Source organism: Xiphophorus maculatus, chromosome 11 (genome assembly GCF_002775205.1).
Source record: "Xiphophorus maculatus strain JP 163 A chromosome 11, X_maculatus-5.0-male, whole genome shotgun sequence".
Lineage (NCBI taxonomy): Eukaryota > Metazoa > Chordata > Actinopteri > Cyprinodontiformes > Poeciliidae > Xiphophorus > Xiphophorus maculatus.
This window is the reverse complement of record NC_036453.1, coordinates 15,586,958-15,612,127: the sequence shown is the minus strand read 5'-3', so window position 1 is coordinate 15,612,127 and position 25,170 is coordinate 15,586,958. Positions and strand designations below refer to the sequence as shown.

At 42.0% G+C, this 25,170-nt stretch overlaps 1 protein-coding gene across 2 annotated transcripts in view; it reads right to left on the bottom strand.

Annotated features, from left to right (window-relative positions):
• The window catches only part of LOC102228205 (opioid-binding protein/cell adhesion molecule homolog), a 264,906-nt gene that overhangs the window by 56,850 nt on the left and 182,886 nt on the right, over positions 1-25,170 (bottom strand). The window contains exon 2 of one of the 2 annotated variants that reach the window (XM_023342407.1): positions 17,790-17,880. In XM_023342407.1, coding sequence (XP_023198175.1) covers positions 17,790-17,880 — 91 coding nt within the window. Of the gene's footprint in view, positions 1-17,789; positions 18,359-25,170 lie in introns of those variants that run through there. The other variant, XM_023342406.1, reaches the window with a different exon arrangement.

Below are 25,170 nucleotides of genomic sequence, written 5' to 3'. Positions count from 1 at the left end.
AAAGCAAAAGACATCAGTTAAATATTAGTAACATGCTGAGAACTCCATTATCAGCCTGTAGCCCTCAGTGATGAAGTGACACATGGTGGGTGCAACTTGTCCTGAGGTAGCAGACTAAATCAAGCAAGAAATGTCCAAAACTGCTACGGTATGGAATGGCAAAGAGGCAAATTGAACAGCATCCCCCTCGTTGCTCAGCTGCTTAACAGTAAAACAATTAGAAGCTACAATACAATAAATCCTACACATTTCAGTCCTAACAAATGTTTTATAATTGAGAACTTCAGATTTTCTTTTTTTGCTTTAAAACTACTTTATGTGTGCTTAGATATCCAAACAGAAGCTGACAAAAGTCAAGCAGAAATGATCAGAAACCATGGCAACCATCCTAGCTGACTCTAGGATACAACCAAGAAATGTAGAACGTTGACTGACCAGAAACTGAGAGGAGCTGCTGCTGAATAGCAGCAGCTCGACCCTGGTGAAGCGTCTTGGACCTAGTCTACCTGTTTTCCAATTAGTTCTTCCACTGCATCAATACATGATTTTATCAAGGAATATTAACGCCTGTAACAATTTTTACCTGATCAACGTGATACTGAAATTATTTTTAGAATGCCAAATGGCTGGATGACTTCTTATTTCTTTTAAATACTTAGGTCACTACTCATCACACTGCAATTTCCTGTGTCTTTTTATTAAAAACATACTTCTTTAAAATAATAATGGGCAGTGTATGAAGTATAAAAATGTATGGCATAAATCCTAGTTGTGCAATAACAGTAATATCTTAACTATGAGGACGACATTTGGTCACAAAAATTGGCAAGACAGGTAAGACAGGTTGAATGGTGTTAACGCAGTGGATGGCATTTTGAGTTTTCAAGAATTAGTGTCATAGCACAACATTCCCGTTTATTTTATATTAGAATAAGATCTGCCTGTGAACCCTACGGGGCTTCTTGGGGGTCTGACCACTTTTAAGATGGATACAAATGTCTCCTAACAAATTAGTCAAAATAATGAGAAATGCACTCCTACATCAGGAATGACTGGGCGGAGATGTGACAAGTTCAGGGAAGGAGATAGGCTGGGAATCCATTTGGAATGGCATCGTAAATGTTTCCAAGAACCCTAGTCAGAGATTTATACATCTGAAATTCTTTCATAGAACATGTATAATGCAGAGAATAAGACATCAAATGGGATTAGTCTCTGATCCATATTGCTCGTTTTGCCCCCCAAGGAACCATTGGCTCTTTTATGCACCTGATGTGGGATTGTCCAGAGGTAATTAATCTATGGGAAAAGGCTACTGGAAAAATTACAGTCTTAACCAGAGTACAATTTCCAATGGACCCAGCAACACATCTTGTACATAATTATTCATCTCTTTTCCTTACTGAAAAGTACTGTAAAGTTTGACTTGCAGGCCCACAAGCAGTTAGGAAGATAATAGATCAGCGACGGAAAACACCTCATGATATATCTACCATACATTGGTTTCGGTCATTCTTGGATATCTTCTGCAGGGAGAATTAATAATTCTCAACCATCTACTCTACATTATGGACATGATGATTTATCTGAGAGCTGTTGTCTGGGGTGTAATGTATGTTCAGGGGAGCATGGTGGTGCGGAGACGAGGATTGGTGGGATGGCACGGTGGCTACTAACTTGGTTCAAATTTTGACAAGTTTGTATAATCCTAAATGTTTAGTGCTGGAGGAAAATATTGTTTATGGTATCAACATCTGATTTTTTTATTTTAACATAGTGACAACATTACTGCAGATATTGATAATTTTGACAATACTGAACACACTTTATCCATGGGGTTGCCTGAGGTTATAGAGTCCGGTTCATAACTTCATCATGAATGTGCACATTCTGTTTTGTTTTTTTATTGAAAATGTCCTATAGTGTCTCTTTCATATTTCTTGACAGATGGTCTAATATGATACTCAAATCTGAAAGGTTCATCAGCAAAAAAAATCTTCAACAGAAACATAATTAGTCCAGCGTACTTGGAAAGAGTAAAATGATCTCAGAAACCATTCCTTTAATGTTTTTTTTATAAAACCGTGAAGCTTTTAACATTTGATCAAAAATGTTCCACATAAGGTACCAGAGTCAGTTGTCTCTAATGATACTTCTAATAGATGAAAAAATGCAGACACACAAATTTATCGACTGTACATTTCTCAACATGCATTAACACATGCTCACACTTTAAGTAATATTTCTTACAAACAGAGATGTAGAACAAGAATGCAGGATGATTCCTTGTTCCTGTTTTAGAATTCAGAGTGAAGCTCGTCTTCAGGGATCTCTTTTGTTATGTAGTGGTTTGATATGGTCTGCTGCTGGTTTTGTTTATTTATTTGAGAACCACATAAATAAACTAAAATGGTAACCCTTTGAGAAAAGGAAAATCTAAAAAAAAACAACAACTCAAGACGGTAGCTTCTTATGACCAATAAGACAATCCAAACTTTGGGTTCTTGACTCACAAATTATAGTTGTAAATTGGCACTGTATATATAAACTAAACTGAATTAAATTCAACTTGAGGTGCATAAAAGCTAAAACAAAAGAAGACCCATTGGAACCTGAAATTCTCCCTGATGGGGGAGATGGCAAGCCAACCCAGAAGCAACCAGTTTTGTCCCCAATGGGGCATTGCAAGACTGTCCATCTAGAGGGCAAGGACAGTCAAACTCCACATTTCAGACTTAACTTATCACAGTGCTCTGACAATGACTACTGGACTCAAACCACTGCATTAATATCAACAGAGGAACTAAATAAAATATCAAGAACCAAGGCTAATTGGAAAGAAAGTTCTTTCAAACTGTTGTGTTTTAGTGCACAAACTGCAAAATGTTTTATCCTGTTATGAGACCGGAGGTTTTGAATTCCCTTTTTCAAACTGCATTGTTTGTTTTACAAGTTTAAATAAAAATTTTAATTGAAAATATCTTGTTCCTTTTGATCAGCTTTGTCTTGAGACAAATAAATTATTGAGAGAGTCGTTCAATGGCCATGCCAAACAAGACAATGTGCCCTGTAGACCGAAAAAATCTGCTCAGAAATGTTGCAGAAGCACAACGACCATGGTGTTGATCTGTTTTCCAGATTAATCAGAAGCAAATGTGATATGATCGGTGTGGGATGAGCTGATTCATTTAGTCCCCAAGGGAGCAACAAGATTATCTGCTAACAACAGATATTACACCCCATCATTGGAGGTCAGCTGTCTGTGCCCTCTACAGCTATAGAAGCATGAAGAATGCCAAAGCGATATCAGGCTTCTGTTTCATGTTGTAGATAATCAGTACAGTTCCTATAGGTCTGCTAGAGCATGATGGAAACATGGTGGACGGTCATCATTACGTCCACTGAACACGGAACTGGAACAATGAGAATCCAGCCATTATTTTTTTAAACTAAGCTAGACATTTATTTTGCAAGGACTCTATTGGAATGAACAGCACTGAAGTAGGTTGGTAAAACTGTACAGTAGCTAACTGGAATCTTCATGTTTTGATGCTGAAAACTTCACTGACACCTTTCAGTTGAAAGGACAATAGGTGGGAGTGGATGGCAGCCAGGCGATACGGAGAGGTGGGGGAAAAAAAAGGGGAATTATCGAGAAAATTGTTGCCATCCTCAACACAAATGACTGCTTTCCGATCTTGGCTCATGACGTTTTAGGAATAAAATGCATGTCCTCTTTGAAAGACAAATGCTTCAGCTGTAAGAAAGGGTTGAAAAACAGCAGGCAAGGAAGTTCTGACTGACTGACTGACTGACTGCGTGCTGACGTAAAGAACACAAATTCATTAATGTAACGAACAAAGAAAAGAAATATCAGGGCAAATGAAAGCATGTTGCTCATGGGAACAAAAGCTTTGACATGAAGCATAAAACCTGAATAACAGATGGATGATCAGGCAGACTGAGTCATTGTTAACATGTTGTGGCTTTTCGGACCGACATGGTCTGCGCAGGCTGATAAGTGTCTCATGAGGCTGTCAGCCAACTTTGGCCGGGGTGGCGACATTCATTACATGCAGCCTCGGGAGGCGTTTTGTCTTTTCTTTCGTCTACCGGAGTATGGTGTGCCTTCAAAAATTAAACATACCTCTGATTTATTCAAGTTACGGTCCTTTTATGTGGCAAACATGAAAGGACACTAGGCGGCCTGATCTACAAAGATTCCAAATAAGGAGCGCTACATTGCTTGAGCAAAGACAAATTGCAGAGGGTTGGAGGGTTGTGTTGGATCCACAAAGATTTGGTTTGCAGTGGGATACATAGGTTCTGCAGACCTTCCTCGTTTACTAAAGATTTTCTGTGTCATCATGAAAGGCACTGGAGAGCAGAGTGGCTATAAAAGAAGGTTAGGTGTTGAAAGCCATGGCATTGGCGGTATTATAATTGGTAAAAATAATAATAATTATGCATTTAATCTGAATAAGAATACAACGCGGTACAGCACAGTAGTGAAAACATTTAAAATTCAATCTAAAAAAGACTCTAAACATCTGTATTAAACTCGGGTGTAGTCAATTTTATTGCGGGAGGAATATCCTCGCTGTCTGATGATCAGCTTGCTGCATGTCTTGCTTATTTGTGAAGGCAGGACATCATTTTATATGTTTTCTAAATGCACAAAACTTTTAGAAGATCAGGCCCCAAACGTGTCAGGAAAGCTACAAAAGAGCTACAGCTGAAACTACATATGTCCCTACACTATTAAAAAGAATGCAACCAAATGATTCTCATTGAATTAGACTAAATATCTCTAGTATTTGGAATCAGAGTAGGCAAAATCATTTCTACTTGCTAAATATGAGAATAATGAGAATAATGAGAGACAGAATTTTTAGAGATTTAGAAATATTCTGGGTCTTACAACCATTGCTTTTATTTTGGAAGAATTACCTGTAAACTGTGTGATTCTGATTCAAATACTTTAGGGCATCCTTCTCTCACGTGTCTGTATTTGTCCTGTTAAATTCCAGGGCTCCTTTTGGTGCATTCATCTCAGCATTGTCTGAGAAAGACTTGAACATGTAGGGATTACCTGATACTTGATTCCAGTTTTATCAAGGTAATGATAAATTTATTTCGTGCTCCAGAATTATTTGTGGAGTACCACAGGGTTTAGTGATCGGGTCTATTCTCTTTACTACATGCTTCTAGTTCATAAACTTAGACCACATGGAGTAAACTTCCACGGGTATGCTGATGATATTCAGATAAATAAATCAATAATTCCTAATACATTTCAATCACTTTGGCAGACTAGACGCATGTTTTGAAGACTATACCTGTCTGTCCATACATTATCCAACAAGCTTATCCTTGAAGGGTCCCGAGGGCGGCTGGTGCCTATCTCCAGTGGTCAACGGGTAAGAGGTGGGGTACACCCTGGACAGGTTGCAAGTCCATCCCAGACATAAAAACCTATATCTTTTTAAAACAGACCTCTGGAGATCCACACCAGCCAAAAACCTCCTTGAATAAGATAGTTTAGGTAATGGCTGGTTGTGGCCAAACAACTGAATTTTAGTTTCATCTGACATTTACTGACACAGGAAATGTCAGTAAAAAATAAGGTCATCTGTAACCTGCATTCTGAATATGTGTCACGTTTTTGCAATAATGTTTTTTTCCCGTCCTACTGGCCTTTCAGCCCAAACTGGAACAGGGCTCCTTTCGCTGTGAATAATGACCTCGCAAGATTTTTTGCTTTTGTTCTGTGGCTGACATACACACTTCATATCAACACATGTTCCTCTCCTGGGACACACGGAATGATGGGTAAAAATGTACATGCCATTTAAAATGCCATACAAATATTTGAACAGATGAACGAGGCACCTTTAGACTTTTGAAATTTGTACCCATGGAAAAAACAGAACAAGATCCACTATTCTCTTCCTCATATCTTCTCTGATTTGTTTTGACATTCTCCTGATGACAGTATTGCCTTAAAATACATCTGAGAGTGCATCCATTTAACTCAGAGACTAAAAAGTCATAAAAGCATTTGCGTTGTCCAAAGTTGTGTACGGTAACACCAATCATATGATATATAAAAATGTGAAAGAAAAATAGAAATTGTGAAATTGAGAGGGTAAGGAAATATTTTCTAAAATGAATACATTGTCTGATTTATTGCTCTGATGTTTAGCAAATGGAAATTATTGCAGTAATTCAAACAGACCTGAAACAGACCTTCAGATAGCTAGAAAAAGGTTAGAAGTTTTTTATACAGTCCTGAGTGACATAACATTTCCCAGCAGTTGAATAAATTTTTCTAATGTTTTACACTAATAGACAGTTTACATTTTATGACTTATGCATTCATAGGAAATCCACAAAGCACCACCCAAGCTGGAGCTGAGAACCTCCAAGCTGTGAGGCAAGAATCCAAACCAGATCACCATGGAGACACCACCTCTCTTCACCATTTTCTCATGCACCCCTCAAGATACAATTATGTGTGTTTGATTAAACAAACAAGTCCAAATTGCATTGTCTGTGTACTCATTTTAAGTGAAATGAGTATGTACTGTACTTCATCACTCACATAGTACTTTTGATTCTGTCTTTTGTGCTCTATACAGAAAGCTTTTTTCTGCTTCAGTCACGTGGCAGTAGGCACAATGTGGAAAATGTGAAAATTGCTTTTAAAATATAGTTCATTCAGTTCTTTCATACATATTAGAACAACTATTACCAGCTGGTCATCTTGGTCCAAATCAAATAGAAACTATCCATCCATCCATCCATCCATCCATCTTCTTCCGCTTATCCGGAGTCGGGTTGCGGGGGTAGCAGCTTCAGGAGGGAGGCCCAGACTTCCCTCTCCCCGGCCACTTCTTCCAGCTCTTCTGGGGGAATCCCGAGGCGTTCGCAGGCCAGCCGAGAGACATAGTCCCTCCAGCGTGTCCTGGGTCTTCCCCAGATAGATAGATAGATAGATAGATAGATAGATAGATAGATAATAGAAACTAATTCAAATTAAATCCATTCGTCTTGTCACGTTCAGATTAAATTACATTAAAGTACAATCAAAGTAACTTGAATAGAACTGTTCTGCTAAAACGTCTCTAAGTAAGCCGGTTGGGTGAAGTCTTGACATTGAAGCCTCTCCAGCGAGCATCAAGTATCAGGTAAACATTCAGTCAGTCGGACTCTTCCACTGTCTGGTAATATTATCTCACATGTGTTCTCAGAAAGGCGATTCTGATTTCTGATCGCCATCTGGGATAAATTCCAGTCAGACACCCAAACTACCCTGTGGTCATACATTTATAGTAAAAACACACATTTCCTATTTTAATCTTACACCTCTGGCAAAGTCAGGTTCACATTCTGCCTATAATTAAGCCAATTACACTTGATTCTGATTTTGCTGTAAATTTTCTACTGCTGGTAGTCAGCCTGTTCACTGAGCACATAGTTTGAATGTTCACTGCTGAGTGTGAACAAAAATAAAATCTACAGTCATGTTCAATAAATTAGAATCTACTTTCTGATGAGGTTTGTTCACCAGATGAAATAACAACCTCTAACTGGGGGGTTTTACTAGAAGCAACTTCTGTTTTAGGTTTACATCACGTTGTGACGTCAGTGTTGCTTTGATTCTCCCATGCATGTTTGAAGAATCCTTGAATCTATATTCCTATAATTATCATCATCTGCCAGGGCAACCATTCGGGGTGTGTAGCCGCTTGCTTCCACGAAGCTCCGCCTATTCCCGCTAAGCTCCTGCAGTCTCCGACCGAGCTTCCGCCTCACAGAGCTCCGCCCTCCCCATGGCTTCCCCGCAAAGGTCCTCCAGACTAGCAGCAGCAGCACTTAGCTAACACCTGGTGGCGCTGCACATCGGCAGAGCTTATGATGCAAACTATTTCTCAGCCCAACGCTCCTAAGAACGGTTGTAAACGGCATGATGAAGGAGCAACGTTGTGACGACACGCTGAAGACAGAATGACGGAAAGGGAAGCAGCTTCTTAAATATGCAAAAGCCAACTTCAAATTGTGACGTCAAATATCTTTTTTAAATATGTTTGATATATGCAGCATTTTATGAAATCTGATAACATAGTTTCTGGATTGCGCTGTAAAATGGCACAACGTGCTTGAAAAGTACATAACACCACCCCTTTGTGCAGGTATTAAACATAGTAAACCATTGAAAATGCTTCTCTGAATTGGTCTAATTTAATCTTTCAACCTTCAATGTTGTGTTTTTATTAGCTGTAACTGGAAAATCATCACAGTAAACAGAAATAAAGAGTTGAAAATGTCAGTCTGTTTAATTCATTTAAATGCTGTGTTTGATCTGGTTAGTTGACTTACTGAAATGAATGAACTATTCAGTAATATTCTAATATATTAGATCTAACTACAGTTCCAGAGCACATGTGTGACTCAAGCTGTGTTTCTGTTACAAATTGTGCATAAGGCAAATCTTTGTCTCTACCTGACGTACAAAACCCCCCACAAAATTTCACAATTGCGGTGTTTCCATTAAATAAGAAAAAAAATTCAATCACACACGAATAAGCGATTCAAAATTATGGCAGTGACGAATGTAAACAACTGCGATATATTTGTTGGGATCCGGAGCTGTTCATCCACCAGAGGGCGCTGGAGGCCTTGTTCCATCTGAGGGCGTCTCCTGAACCACGCACCTGAAACCGTTCTGCCATCAGGAGCTGTATAACTGGAGGAGGCTGCTGACACTTCCCTGCCAGATTGTTAGCTAGTTATGGTACCGATTCACTCCAGCTCTACTCTTCCTGTTTGCTTCATGAATTCTGATCCACCTGTGTCTCTGACCTTTTTCAGCTGATTGACCTGAGACGTGCTGAAGATAGATCCAGCCCAGGACCCCCTCCGAACCTACAGCTCGGCAGCCTGCTTCTGGCAGAACAGTTCAGACTTACCTGTCCGCCCTCCAACGCCGCCGCAGCCCGCAGCCCTCCGCGCCTCAAAACAGACTCCGGATTTCCCAGGTTTTTTCCCCCAGTCCTTTCTCCTCCCGATCGGAGGTAAGCTCTCAGTCAGCGCCATCTCCAAATTTCCTCGACCCCAAACTTACCGTCTGTTTCTTCCCTAGCTGACCTGAGATCCAGTCCCAAGCGCTCCCGGATTGTTTATCTGTTTTTTCCCCCTTCCCCTTGGTTGTAATAAATCTCTTTAATCAATCTCGGCTTCTGGTGTTGTTCTGCATGTGGGCTAAGAAGTTAGACCTCAGCATGACAGAACAATCTGGCCAACAACCTAGCCCTGCGGAAACACTCCGGAAGACCTTGGAACAACAGCACACTCTCATTCAGAACCATGACGCCGCGTTGCGAGAGTTAAACAATCGTCAAGCGGAAACAAACCGCCGATTAGAGGAGATTGCAAGTTATTTGCAAGGATCTAGCTCACAGGCTTCAGCACCCGCTCCAGTTCCGGATCCACAAGCTACTTCCAGGTCTGTAGATTCGGTTCGCTCTACAGTTTCAGATTTCCGTCCGTCCCTGCCTGAAAGATTTTCTGGAGAAGTCAGCAAGTGTAGAGGATTTTTGTTTCAGTGTACCATTATCTTCAATCATTCCCCTCAGAGCTTCCTCCATGATGGAAGAAAGATTTCTTTCATTTTGTCACATCTATCAGGAAAAGCGCTAGAATGGGCCGAGGCTAGATTTCCCAACTCCGCAGATTACGGATACTCGTTTGATGACTTTTTGGAGGAGTTTAAGCAGGCTTTTAACCAGGATACAGATAAAACATCGGATTCCCGAAGTCTGCTAGAACTGAAACAGGGCAGAAGATCGGTGGCTGAGTTTGCTATTGACTTCAGGATTAAGGCAGCAGCTTCAGGTTGGGGACAGACGGCTCTCAAAAGCGCATATTTCCATGCATTAAACGACTCGATAAAAGATGAGTTAGCGGTTTTAGATGAGCCTAAGACCCTGGAGGAACTGATAAACCTCACCATCCGGTTGGATAATAGGCTACGCTCCAGAAATAGGGAAAGAGCCAAGAGTTGCCACCCGTTTGTGAGATCATGTTCTGACAAGACCAGTAATTCTGCTTTTCCATCTTCAGAACCAGCCGAAACGGAGCCGATGCAGATCGGGAGTACTCGGCTTTCCCCGGAAGAAAGACTAAGAAGGTTCAAAGAGAACCTCTGTCTGTACTGCGGTGAATCTGGACATCGCATCTCCACCTGCCCCTCCAAGGCAAAAGCCGTGGTCCGCCAGAGGAAATGAGGAGACTGGCGGACCATCTACAATCTGGAAATTCTCCTCGTCTGCTGCTACCAGCTACACTGTTCACTGATGATCAATCATTGACGTTATCCGCCATGATAGATTCTGGTTGTGAGAAAAATTTAATCGATTCAAACTTAGTCCGGCAACTAGACATAAAGACCTATCCGTTAGCCACACCCCTCAGAGTTGCAGCGTTAGACAGCAAGGAACTACCTGACATCACACACCAAACTAAGCCGTTGGATTTCCTGGTTTCAGGTAACCATCGTGAAACATTATCATTTTTTGTCTTCCCGGCTGCCAACTCACCTGTTGTCCTGGGCTTCGATTGGCTTTTTCTTCATAACCCCAGAATAAATTGGTCTAAGAGGCATATTGAATCCTGGTCTATTTCCTGTCACTCCACCTGTCTCCGCTCTGCCGTGCCGACGGGTCAGTCACCGGCAAACCGGCAGGAGGCGGACCCACCCGATCTCGCTACTCTCCCTCCAGACTACCATGACTTAGCCCCTGTGTTCTGTAAGGCTAGTGCTCTCTCTCTACCTCCGCATCGCCCATATGACTGCGCCATAGATCTCCTACCTGGAGCGCCTCTGCCCAACAGTCGGCTGTATAATATCTCCAAACCAGAAAGGGAAAGTATGGAGACCTACATTAATGAGTCACTAGCCGCGGGAATAATTCGCCCCTCGTCTTCTCCGCTCGGGGCGGGGTTTTTCTTCGTGGGCAAAAAAGATGGTTCCCTTCGACCCTGTATAGATTACCGGGGGTTAAATCAAATCACCATCAAGAATAAGTACCCGCTACCTCTCCTAGCTTCAGCGTTTGAACCGGTTCAGGAAGCAACTGTCTTCACTAAATTAGATCTTAGAAACGCTTATCACCTTCTCAGGATCCGGGAGGGTGATGAGTGGAAAACCGCCTTTAAGACACCTCTGGGCCATTTCGAATATTTAGTGATGCCTTTCGGCCTGTCAAACGCACCTGCCTGTTTCCAAGCCTTAGTTAATGACGTTTTGAGAGATTTTTTGAACATTTTCGTTTTTGTTTATCTTGATGACATATTGATCTATTCCAGGACTCTGTCAGAACATAAGAGACATGTAAGATTTGTTCTCCAGCGACTGCTGGAGAATAAATTGTTTGTAAAGGCTGAGAAGTGCGAATTTCACCGCCCATCAGTCACCTTCCTGGGATTCGTGCTCGAGGGCGGACAGGTAAGACCATCGGAGGAGAAGATCAAAGCTGTTCTAGACTGGCCTACCCCAGAGAATAGAAAACAACTTCAACGATTTCTGGGGTTTGCAAATTTCTATCGGAGGTTCATCAGGAACTATAGTCAGACAGCCCAACCCTTGACTGCTTTAACCTCAGTTAAGAGATCCTTCCACTGGTCCCCCGAAGCAGAAACGGCTTTTAAAAAGCTGAAGACTCGGTTTGCTAATGCTCCTATCCTCATTCAGCCGGACATCACGAAACAGTTCATCCTAGAGGTAGACGCTTCGGACTCAGGAGTCGGAGCTGTGCTTTCTCAGCGTTCCGAATCTGACCAAAAGACTCACCCCTGTGCCTTTTTCTCTCGTAGACTCTCCCCTGCTGAAAGGAACTACGATGTTGGAGACAGAGAACTTCTCGCCATCAAATTAGCCTTGGAGGAATGGAGACATTGGCTGGAGGGCGCAGAGCATCCCATTTTGGTCTGGACAGACCATAAGAATCTGTCATACCTTCAATCTGCCAAAAGACACAATCCCCGTCAGTCCCGCTGGTCTCTTTTCTTTTCCCGTTTCAACCTGTCCATCACGTACCGACCTGGGTCCAAAAACATTAAACCAGACGCTCTGTCCCGACTCTACTCTACTGAAGAGTCTGAGACACCAGCCAATGTTCTGCCCCCCAGTTGTACAGTTGCGTCAGTTTCCTGGGAGGTTTCCGACATCATAGAACACGCACTGTTGTCTGAGCCGGACCCTGGTACAGGGCCGCCCAACCGTACGTATGTTCCATCTTCAGTCAGAGCTAGGTTAATTAATTGGATGCATACAACAAAATTCTCAGCCCATCCTGGAACCAGTAGAACCATAGCCTTAATTTCCCGTCGTTTTTGGTGGCCATCACTACACAAAGATGTTAAAGAGTTTGTCTTGGCCTGCTCAGTTTGTGCCCGAAACAAATCATCTCATCAGCCCCCTTCTGGTCTGCTTCAACCTCTGCCCATCCCCAAACGACCCTGGTCGCACATTGCTATTGATTTTGTTACTGGGTTACCTGTATCCAAAGGGATGACCACCATTTTCACTGTGGTGGATCGCTTTTCCAAAGCCTGCCACCTCATTCCGCTAAGAAAATTGCCCACGTCTCTGCAGACCGCTCAGCTCTTGGTTAAACACGTTTTCAAACTGCATGGCATTCCGCAGGAGATCCTATCGGACAGGGGACCACAATTCACCGCTCAGGTATGGAAACACTTTTGTGCCGCCTTGGAAGCTAAAGTCTGTCTATCTTCTGGTTATCACCCTCAGTCGAACGGACAAACCGAGCGCATGAATCAAGAGCTCGAGTCTACACTCAGATGCCTCACCTCCACCAACCCCACTGACTGGAGCCAGTTCCTGCATTGGGCTGAGTATGCACACAACGCTCACGTCTCATCAGCTACCGGTCTCTCTCCTTTTGAGGTCTCCTTAGGGTACCAGCCTCCATTGTTTCCGGCGGATGAGACGGAGCTTGCCGTTACATCGGTCCAGCACCACATTCGCCGCTGTCGTTCCATTTGGCGGAACACTGTCACGGCACTAAATCGTTCTTCTGAACGGAACCGCCGTTTCGCTGATCGGAGGAGACGTCCTGCTCCTGATTATGCACCTGGTCAACAAGTTTGGTTGTCCACCAGGAACATCCCACTGAAATCCATGACCAAGAAGTTGTCTCCTCGTTTTATTGGCCCATACAAGATCGAGTCCGTCATCAGTTCTACTGCTGTCCGGTTACGTCTGCCTTCTTCTCTCCGTATCCACCCCACGTTCCACGATCAAGCCTGTTTTGACCAGCTCGCTGTGCCCTCCGTCCGGGCCCCCTCCACCCCCCCGGGAGATTGATGGGCATCCTGCTTACACCGTCCGCCGGATCGTGGACTCCCGTCGACAGGGCCGGGGTTGGCGGTACCTGGTCGACTGGGAGGGCTACGGTCCGGAGGATCGGATGTGGGTTCCTGGTTCTTTTATTTTAGATCCTTCTTTGATTTCTGATTATCGTTCCTCCCTGCCTTCCTCGGTTGGACCGCCAGGTGGCGGTCGTTGAGGGGGGGGTACTGTTGGGATCCGGAGCTGTTCATCCACCAGAGGGCGCTGGAGGCCTTGTTCCATCTGAGGGCGTCTCCTGAACCACGCACCTGAAACCGTTCTGCCATCAGGAGCTGTATAACTGGAGGAGGCTGCTGACACTTCCCTGCCAGATTGTTAGCTAGTTATGGTACCGATTCACTCCAGCTCTACTCTTCCTGTTTGCTTCATGAATTCTGATCCACCTGTGTCTCTGACCTTTTTCAGCTGATTGACCTGAGACGTGCTGAAGATAGATCCAGCCCAGGACCCCCTCCGAACCTACAGCTCGGCAGCCTGCTTCTGGCAGAACAGTTCAGACTTACCTGTCCGCCCTCCAACGCCGCCGCAGCCCGCAGCCCTCCGCGCCTCAAAACAGACTCCGGATTTCCCAGGTTTTTTCCCCCAGTCCTTTCTCCTCCCGATCGGAGGTAAGCTCTCAGTCAGCGCCATCTCCAAATTTCCTCGACCCCAAACTTACCGTCTGTTTCTTCCCTAGCTGACCTGAGATCCAGTCCAAAGCGCTCCCGGATTGTTTATCTGTTTTTTCCCCCTTCCCCTTGGTTGTAATAAATCTCTTTAATCAATCTCGGCTTCTGGTGTTGTTCTGCATGTGGGCTAAGAAGTTAGACCTCAGCATGACAATATTCCTATAATTATCATCAGCTGTCAGCCATCCCAGTTGATGTTAGGGTCTTATTCAGAGATAGGAGTGCCAAGCTCGCATGCAGTAGGAAGAGCGCCTACATGTACAGCATAGGGGAAAATTGCAATTGGCAATTTTACAGAAGAGCTACGGATTCACCATTTTCGAGTAACAGGTAACTTTTTATGAACCTGAGAGCTTTGGTAGATCCATTGTCGGTGAAAGACAAAAACAAACCGTCATCCTCCTACTAGTTCCTGTTGTCTGCCATGTTGTTGTTCATGTGAGTGTTCTGATTGCGGTTTCGTGAAACACATCTCTTTCAATACAGCTGAAAAACCACCTGCGCTTAGCTCAGCAGCTTTTTATCGCGAAATGCGTTTTCTAAATTGGGAGCTCCCACTGAGTGAATTTATTTTTGTAACTTCAATTTGCGTAATTTTCTGGTTAATAGAAAAGTGGGGTTGTTCTCACAATACTAACTACCTTGTTTAATTTCAAACGTAGAACTGAATAAAATATTAAATTCTCTAATAAACATAAACTTATGGAAGAGCAGCAGTCAGCAGAGGGGCGACGCAGCGGGTTGTTCAACATGCCAACCAGAATAAAACAGCAGATCTCACTCCTGCGCCTCCATTTAGCATATCAGTCACCATTCTGAATGCAAAGGCATTGGTGATTCCGATGCGCCAGTCCCCAGTGTGTGTGTTTCACTCTGCACTCACTGGCAGCGCTTCTGGCCCTGTATGCAGATTAGGTGCCACTGAGTCTCTGCCCTGCCGTATTGTTTTAGCAATTTCTTATTCTGCCTTCATGAATAGATCCTTATCTTCATTGTGAAAATTCAATAAAGCGGTGTTGAACATTGGCTGGCGGCGTTGTTATGTGATTCAGAGCACCATGTGTGCTAGTGTGCACTCCAGCTACGGTTCTAGTGGGTTGGCTAGGTGAGCGCTCACAGCTGAGCTCCCACTGAGATAAACGGTTCATCAGCTGTTTGTTAAAATCAGGTCAAATAATAAAGAAAGAAAAATGGGACTTTAAACGTAATACACTTGACATCGAGCATTGGAGGCCAACAGAGCCGGACTTCGTGTGTTGCCTAAGAACCTAATTGCAAGTAAAAAATTCCTCAGGACTTCATGGTCAATAAAATCCTCTAAAGGGGGCAGGGTGCATTATGCAAATTCAACTTTTTTTTTAGTTTGTACAATATTGTGTTGCTTTGATTGACTTATGATTTTTTTTTTTAATCCTTAAATCTGTAGAGCAGCCAAAGCCTGCTCTACAGACACAGAGATCCATTTCAAGGTGTCAGACAGGACTATAACGCAAAGTCACGCTTCTTTTTAAGTTATTTTACAAAATGTTCATATCATCTGAATGTAATATAGTTACTTGATTGTGATGCAAAATTTAAATGTGCCATTTAAATTGAAATAAATATAACTCACTTCTGCTGATAACACACGAGGTCTCCCTTTCTCCAGCCGGCAAAAAATATTGCTAATTTTTATTTTTTTTATTTTTTTTCCAGATGCATCACACTCTGAATGAACTCTGAATATTAAGTCATTTTCTAACACAATTGTTTTGGGTCTGATGCAGGAAGCCGGCTGAATCTCCATGTCGGTTAAGTAGTAAAAAGAGATTCTGCAGCGACTTTGGTTAAAGCTGAAAAACTAAAAAGGCAGCTTGATCACAATGAGAGTTGTACTTACAAATTGACTGCAGTATCTGTCAGATAGACATTATGACAATAAAAAAAAAAAGAAAAGCAAGCCCTTCCTGCAAACCAGTCAATAATTCAGAAAATGCTCACGGCATAATTTATTTGTAAAATTATCTGCAACTTTGCCATTAAGTTCACACATTTGTAAACAAAGCAAATAAATATGTAATACTTATTGTAGTCTGTTTTAGCTTGTCCTTCAAACATTCAAACAAATAGAAGGGGTATTTGCCTTTTCACTTTAAGGGCCGCCATTTGCAGCAATTATCTGTACTCTAGCCATTAAATCTAACAGTTCTAATCACCAATACAGTCTTAACTAATAACTGAGATATTACAGTCTTAACTAATAACTGAGATATTACAGTCTTAACTAATAACTGAGATATTACCACAGTATTTAAATCTGACCTCGACAGCAAATACCTATCTGCCCATCTGAGAGCAGGTTGCAGGTTACAAACCCAGATGTTCAGAAACTTTTTTATTCTTTTTTTTTTTTTTTGCCCTCAACTTCATCCTTCTGCTCATGTGGTGGTGAGACTCGTTCCCAAAGCAGAAGTGTGATTTAATCTAGTGGTTCTGCCCTGAGGCCCGTTCCCACTGGGAGACGTCCAGACCGAATTCTTGCCAGAAACTGGCTCCTTTCAATGCAGAAGTAAAGCAACTACAGTCTGAGCTTTTCACAAATAGCCGAGCAGCTCACAGAGTAAGGGGAAGCACAGGCGGACTGACTCCACCAAGAATATATATGTAGGGGGGCGTGTGTGTGGGTGTGTGTGGGTGTGTGTGTGTGTAGGCGTGCACAAGTCAAAAGTGTAATAAGAGCAGGAAAGCAGGGGCAAAAGAAAAATAATTACTTTTATTAGCCCCTTCAAACTGTGTAGTGTTGTTTTCTGAACAGCAGTGTCCTGAAGAGGTATGTAACAAAGTTTCCAATTTGTGTATTAAATTGATTCTGCAAACCGAGTAGCTACACAACCATTCACACCACTGGAATATTCGCTTTTGCAAGTAATCGTTGAGGAGCAAAGAAAAAAAAAATCCTGGCGGCCAGAATCTTTCTCACCGACGACGAAATGAATAAACTTCTTTCATGACTTTTTTTTCCACACATTTTTAATAGTGATGGCAACGATTTGAACTTGTTAACCCATGTCGATTTTTGTGACATTCGTGGTGTATTTATTTGTTCTAACCTTGCACCACTGCGTTGTGTTGCTTCGAGAGACTTAGGTCAATAAACATTAACATCTACTGTTAAAGTGAGACACTTGTGATCATTGCTCACCAAAGCCCAGCGGCACTTGGGCACAACCTAAATCCGTGTGAGTGCAGTAAACCTTCCTCAGCGCGCAGGGAAGGGGAAAGGTCAGCTCTGGCCAGTATTGCTCACTGACCAAACAGCGTCTTCACAGAAAACAATCATCCCCCCTCCCACTAAACTCTGCATTAGTTGCAAAAGCAGCCAAGAGTGTGGCTGACAGCTGTCAGAGATTAGAAGCAGGCTATTAGTTCTGCGTTCAATGTTCTTGCTGGCACTAATCCCGCGGAATCCCGGTCCCCCCCCTTTTAAAACCGAGGTTGCTTCATGATAAAAAAAAAATAAAAAATTAAAAAGAGGCAACCAGTTAAGTTGCGCTTCTCTTCACGTCGATCCCTTCGGGTGAAGCCCGCAGGCAGCGCGCAACTTCAACACACACACACACACACAACTACAGAACGAGAGCCAGCAGCAAAAAACACACACGGCACAGAGCAGGTCCGCGTTGCTAGATCACTTCATCTGCGCTTACCTGAGGAAGACCGTCTCTCCTTGTCGGACGGTGATGTTGTCCATCACTTTGTTGTCGGACTGAGAATCCCCCTGGCTGTAGACCGGAGACCCTGCGTGAAGCACAAGAAGCAAAATCCTCAGCGACACCAGAAGTGAGCATTTGGGAAAAGCGACGGAAGATGTCCGGACGGGCATCGTCAAAATCCGGACGTCAAAATCCGAAAAGGAAGAAGAAGAAGAAAAAAAAAAAAAAAAAAAAAAAGAACTCCCACAGCGAGACAACGAGGCGTCTGGTCAACAGCCCAGAGGAGATAATTCAACCCCAGTTCATTAGTCCTAATCCAAATCTGTGTGCAGGTAGTCGCGGTGCGCACACCACACACACACACACACACACACACACGCCGAGTCTGTCTGTCTGTCTGGGAACATACACTCTTACTGTTTGCTGTCATTCGAAAGCAAAGCGCGCTTTTCTCTCCAGTTGTTTCTCTCTCTCTCTCTCTCTCTCTTTCATTTTTTATTAAAAGAAATTCCAAACAATACGCGCAAATCCCTTCAGTGCGTCTATGAGGATCGTGGATCACACAGGCGGTTAATCTAGCACTGAATGCGAGGAGGGGGTGCGGGAGAGTGGGGAGATGGGATGTGGAGGGGGGGCTCAGGGGTGTTAAAGGAGAGAGAGATGCCAAGTTCCCGGTTCTCTCCGTCTCCAACAGATCTTCTGTTTCTTCTGTTGGCTCTCAGCAGCAGCGCTTTCTGTTTCTGCTTGCGCCAAACACAGAGTCAAAGGGGAAAGTATTATGTAACAAACAATTACATGCATAAATCAATAATGCATATAATGTGTAAATTCGCACTATTCGTGTGCGTCAAGTATTTTAGGCGCATTAACTAACTTTCGTTAAAAAATTTGAGACAATACATGAAGAAAGGCGCAAATAAATAGGAATCGAATCAAATCATAATGACAGGTTTGTTCAAAGGAAATAGTCCATTTTAAAGGGAGAACTATACCTTTTTCTACATTTTTGTTTTCAGATATTATTATTATTATTATTATTATTATTATTATTATACTTTAGTGTACTTCGGTCCACTGGTGTGCAAGAATTCCATTGACAAAGGTTTCCCACTCCCCTCGATGGGGAACATGTTTAGGCCTCAGACCCGCAGAGCCGTCTTCCAGACAGGTATCGGAGCTCCTGACAGTCAGTCCCAACACAGAGTTAACGAATGCAGAGGAAGCCTCGGGGACTCATCGGACAGCGCTGCCAGCACCCGGCAGAGTTTCACAGCGGCTGAATGATGTTTACACCCAAGTAAGGTTCACGAAACAGCCGCCCAGCCTCACGCAGATCTAACATCTGACCCCCAGCTGAAAGTCCATTGCTGTTTCTCCATGTGTCTGCAAGGCGTCCCTTATCTCTCTGGTGATCTTTATTCAGTCTCAGACACACATCTGACTGTATCATCTCTCTATGATTGAACCTTTCGTCACTCTGCACCTGTACAACATGACGGCCACCTCAAAGATTTTCCTCTGCAAATTGGGTCATAATTATTTTATCAGTCAATCAACTTAAGGACACAAGCACATGAGTCGTATTTAAAAAAAAAAAGAAAAAAAGACTTCTGAAAACCTCAGATGCAGTGTGGGAAATCTCCACCTATGCGCCACTGGACTACGTGGGTTTGTAGGAAGTCAGATGGTGCTAATCAAGCGCATTGATTCAACTGTCCTCTGTGTGTCTGTAAAAAAATAAAAGTGTGAGGCAGTTTGCCTCTCCTGATGAGATTTCACATCAGTGTGGAACGAGGAGGAGCAACACTCAAAGTGATCTCTATGAAGCTATTTTTAATTTCAGTCAATCTGAAAATGATTATCAGGCAATTACAAAACACATAAGAGTCCATCGCTCTCTATTAAGAGAGATTGCTCTGAAGCAGAAAACACTAAAGACAGTTGTCACTCTTCTAAGGAGTGGAGATAAGCAACAAAAAAACCCCCTCCAGATTATAAGGGACTAATCAGGATATTAAATCCGAAAACTAATAAAACGGTTATCACAAAAAGCAGAACCATATGAATTTTATGAAGACATTGTCCACAGAACGTGCATGGCTTAGATTTCACCTGAAACAACTGCAAGCATTGCAAAGTATTTGTCCACATCGTATTTGTGCTAACAGCTCGCACCAAGCTTAAAGAACGGTGGAACACAGAGGAACTGAACTTCCTCTGTGTTTCAATAAAAAAAAAATCTGCACAGAAATGAACAAACTGAGTGCAGGAAGTGAAGAAGAGAGAGTCAAAATTCTCCAGTTATTTATTTTTTATAAAATAATGAGTCTGTGGAACATCTCATAAACGATGTGAGTTGAACTGGCACAAACGATCAGTTAATATCTCCTCACAAAATTAAAAACCTTTTCTTTAATGTTCGAGATGAAAATGACTTCAAACAAAAGAAGAAGAGTAACTTAACAAAACATGCATGTCCATAAAGGCAATACCCAGAAAAAGGGAAACGGGGCCAATGGTTGTCGCGGCTGTTGCTGGAAACTGTGCCGGAGAAGTGAGGCGATCTGCTCAGGACACGAGAACAGGAAGCAATTGCTTTGTACCATGCACAGTTGTGCAGGTGAGCTGCCTATTTTAAGCCAGTGAGTCATGTTCAGTGTGAAGGTTATTTGTCTACCAGTCAGTGCGTGTGACGATACTGTAGTGTCGTCAACAACAACATGCTGCACGTTACAGTGGGTTTATAGTAGTGACATGAATAAGTTTGTATAATTCGTCTTATATTTGGTACAGCCACAAAACAAAACTATCTTGAAAAATGCCTGTCAGATCTTTAAATATCTGAAGAAATCATCTAAAATCTATCATAGAATTGCACCTTCTCATGAAGTCAAAAATGAATTGTTAATATATAATTGCTTCTTTGGTGATTCTTGTGATGGTTTTGTCGTACTCACCTTTTCACCCCATCATTAAATAAATTTCAAATGACTCAGTGTTTTTATCATTACTTCTGCTAGAGGTGAATTGGAACCGTGTGTCACTTCTACTGCTAAAGGCGACCAGATGAAGGGTGCTTGGAAGTGAGTGCACTCTTCAGCGGCCATGTGTTGATCCTCCTGGTATATTTCTTTTTGCGTTCGTCTTTGTGACATGCAGGAAAATTCTAGCCAAAAAGTTGTTTTTTCACACATTTAAAAAGTAGTAAATAATAAAAATAAAAATAAAAAATCAAGATTGAGAAAATATGCTTTTCAAGGATATTTTTTTTTCCTTTCGAGAAAAAAAACTGAACTGAAACATGTCTTTTCATTGGTTTTCGTAACTGTTTATATGAACAATTTTGATACAATGAATCCTGGTTCCATCCAGCTACGCAGTAAGACAAATGTTAAAATGCAATTTCATGCCTGGATACTTTAGGTCTCTCATCGAGTATGTAACATCTGCTTTTAAGGATATCCTAATATGTATTTTATGTCATTTGTTAATCTCGCTGCTGGAGCAGTTTCAACCAATATATAATGATTGTGTCATCAGCATCAGCATTTTACAGCTGGTTCAAACATCATATGTAAACGTTAAGCAGCGTCGTCGCACAAGATGGGACCTTGTGCGACGACGCTGCAGGTTTTTTGGGTGTTTACTGCTCACCGTACATCTAAACATTTTGTTCTCTACCTCTGAGGTAAGGAGCAAACCAGCTGATTAATTGCTTACAGTTTGTCCAGGAGGATGCCGTGGTTGTCAAAGGCCCCTTTCAAGTCTAGAAACACTGCTCACATGGTTCATGATGTTCTTTGTCTAATGAGCTTTTGATATCTTCAGTGAGAGAACAATTGGCAATTTCTGTCTGGCATCCTGATCTAAATCTCAATTGTTTCTGAAAACGTGTTCATTTTAATAAGGGTGATACATATCTTGTTTTGCAATCACTCTCTTTCATAAATATTGGTAAAAATAAATAAATAAATAAATAAATAAATAAATAAGTAGGCCTCTAATTCCTATGTATTCTAGTGGACAAGCTTTAAAAGTCAATTGCTGCAGTAACTGCGGTTCTGTTTTGTGAGAATTTATTAGGTCTAATGAACATGTCTATTAGGTGGGTTACATTTTTGATTGGGGGCTGGTAGAAAGCTGAAGATTAAATTAAGGACATACTGTATAAAGTCACATGATAACTGGAAAAGGTTTGAAACGTTTTAGGCTCATTATTTCACAATGGGAAAATCTGACCATTTAACAAGTGTGTGCTCTTCTGAAAGCGCGATTGCCAAATAGCCTTATTTTATTCACATGGTTGTCTTGATAAATTTCAAAGTGTTGAATGAAAGGTTCCATCTACCATTCATTTACCTTTTTTTTTATTAAAAAAAAAATCAGAACTGAAACATTTTTTATTTCCAGGAACAACTCAATTGCTTGGAACTAGTTCTCAACTCATTTTGGGCAACAAGTTCATTAAAAAACAGACAAAAAAAAGTCTTGCAAAATTAAATACATAATGGTTTGCCTAAGACCAGAAATATAACATGCTGATTATCTGTACAAAGCTATGCAAGGGTCCATGTCAACCCGACTGCTTTGTTCGCAGAGACGACTTTTACCGGTTCGGGGGATTTGTGCGGTGCAGGTTGGGTTCAGCCCATTTAGGTGCACATGATTGCAATGATCACACACTGGAACAAATAAAAGTGCTTTCCTCTGAAATGTGAGGGCCTCATGCTTTTAAGTGCTGCTATATGCCACACCAACAATAAGCATCAGCAGAGATGACAGGCCCCCGCCGAGTCTCTTCAAGAGGCAAGCATATGAGCGAGAGGAGGGAAGAGAACTACAGCACTTAGACTCGTCACACAGACCCTGTCAGGTTGTTGGCCTGGATGCATCATTTTAGGCTTCGCTTTTTTCCAGCAGTGTAGCGCATTAGTGGAGAATAAGGCCATTTGATCAAAAAGAAAACTAAAATTAAAAAAAATTATACATATGTGTACAGTATATATACAGTATATACAAATAAACAAAGTCAGAGATAATGGATTCTTGCTATTCTTGTTATCCTCATCCATTTCCTCACTGTTATTGACTATGTAGCTGCCAATTGCCCTTGACAGGAATCCTTAACAGTACAGTCATGTTCACTTCAATTTAGCTTAGTTTATTTATGCATTTGTTAATTCTGGAAAAGGCAAACAGGTTCAGTTCATATAAAAAGTGAGCTGAATACACGCTAATCTACTCACTACAGACAGAACGTACAGAAGGTTAAAATGAGCAAAAATGTGTCTAACTAATGAACCAGTGCAATTAATTGCATTTTTTTGTTGTTGTTGTTAAATCTGACCACATTTTTCTATACGTTAGCACCAGATTACGTACATGTACTTAATTTTTCAATTCAAATTACTTTTGTTACAGACACAGAGGAGCTTTTTGATCCAATCCTCTTACATTCTGCTTTGGGATAATCGTTTCTATGATTACAGGAGTTTAAGTATCTCAGGGTCTCATTCACAAATGAGAGAAAAAGGGAAGCAGGAGACACGTCTGAAGCAAACATGGTGATGGTTTATGGATGGGTAAAGTGATGTGTGCCTGAGATGTTCCGACTCACTTTCTTCTCTTTTCGATGAAAGAAATCGGGTCTAAAACTGACTCCATTCAAAATTGCTATTACCCCCACTGCTCAACGCAACAAACAGAATAGAAAGAAAATAAAAAGATCAAATAAATCTAGTTCATAGTTGGTGCACGTGTAATACTGACTTTCCATTTGACTGGCAAATAAAAAGAAGACAACCTTTAATCCATGAATCTGGAACCGTTGATATAAAGTTCTGCTCAGCTGCCTTCTGCACTATGACAGAGTGGCCTAAGCCTGGACTTCAAAGACGACATATCTGGTTAGGAAAGACTTCTAAAAAAAAAAAAAAAAAGTGGTTGTGAGCTTCTGTTGATGATCTGTGGTTGTTCAGTGTGACAAACAGACAGCGAAGTGATTTAGCTCTCTCATGACCAAAGAGGAAATCATTCATAAGAAATACCAAACCGTGTCAGACATGTCTGAGGATGGTGATGCATCTGTCACGACTGGCATGACAGATGCTTTTTGCTGTTCTATTTTAGCAAGTTTCTTCACTGTCTTTTCTGTTTGTTCCCAGAGTTTAACTGTAAAATATCTGATGGACATGTCTTTTTTCTTTTTTCCTGATCTTTCTAACACGATTCTGCTGCAGCAACAAATAACATGGTATGAAATACATCAACATAAAGAGTGGCAGAAGCTGCAATCAAGACTGGCCTCGAGTTCAAGTCTTGTGGTATTTTTCCGAGACGTTTTCTTGTCTCCAGTGAAAAAGCTAATGCTTATTCTTTAGACGCCAATCTAAACAACGGCCTGTCCGCTTCCAGATGGCCACCTTCCATCTTTAGGACTCTCTTTGACCACAAGGGTAGATCAGGTAACAGGATGTTTGTGAATGATTACCTCGCTGACTCCAGGAAGCATATCAGTGGAAATGTTTCAGCAAATCAGCCAGCTGGGCACATTCAGCTACTACTTGTCTATAGATGAATTATCGCTTATTGCTTCATGATCTGGGCCATACGCCACATTTCTCTCTATGTCTTTTTGAATCCACGTTTCTAGATTCCTTCACATCATACAAGCGGGATTTAAAGTAATTACTCAAACATTCACAAGCGTGGCCACGGAAAGTCCTTGACTTGTGTTTTGGCTCACGTACAAAATGAATAATTACTGGGAAACAAACAGCAGCAGTGACATGTAGGGCACGCTCTGTTTTAAGTGGCTGTCATGGCAACTGGTTGGTGTCCAGCCCTCTCACTTGCTCCCACAGAAGGGACGGCAGGTCCTTCAGGCTCTCGCTCATCTTTAAGCCTCACAAGGAGTATTTGCCAAGATCTTTATTACTGTGGGCTTGAACAATCAATACTAAAAGCCCTTTGAGGTTAGAAATCCGAAATGTAAGTGACCATTACTTTCTAATAAAGAGATTGATGCTGGTGAAATTGTCTTCCTCACCCTTGAGCAATGGCTGTCTGACTACGAGCGAAGGTAAGTGCACTTAAGTGGCTTACTTTGTTCTCAGACGAGAAAGCAGTCGATGCCATGCTATTCCAGAGTGAGACTTTGTTAGAGCTGGGCAGCATGTTGTCATTAACTACACATATGCATGTTATTTGGGAAAACATTCAAGTATAAAAATGGTGATAAACAGGTTTGCGGTTGGCTTCTCTCGCTCCAGCATGAGGACGTTTATTTTGTGGCTCTGCTCACAGAAGCGCAGGGTTTTTTTCTGGTTTTGATGACGACCACAACAACCCTCAGTGATGTATGACAGATTACACA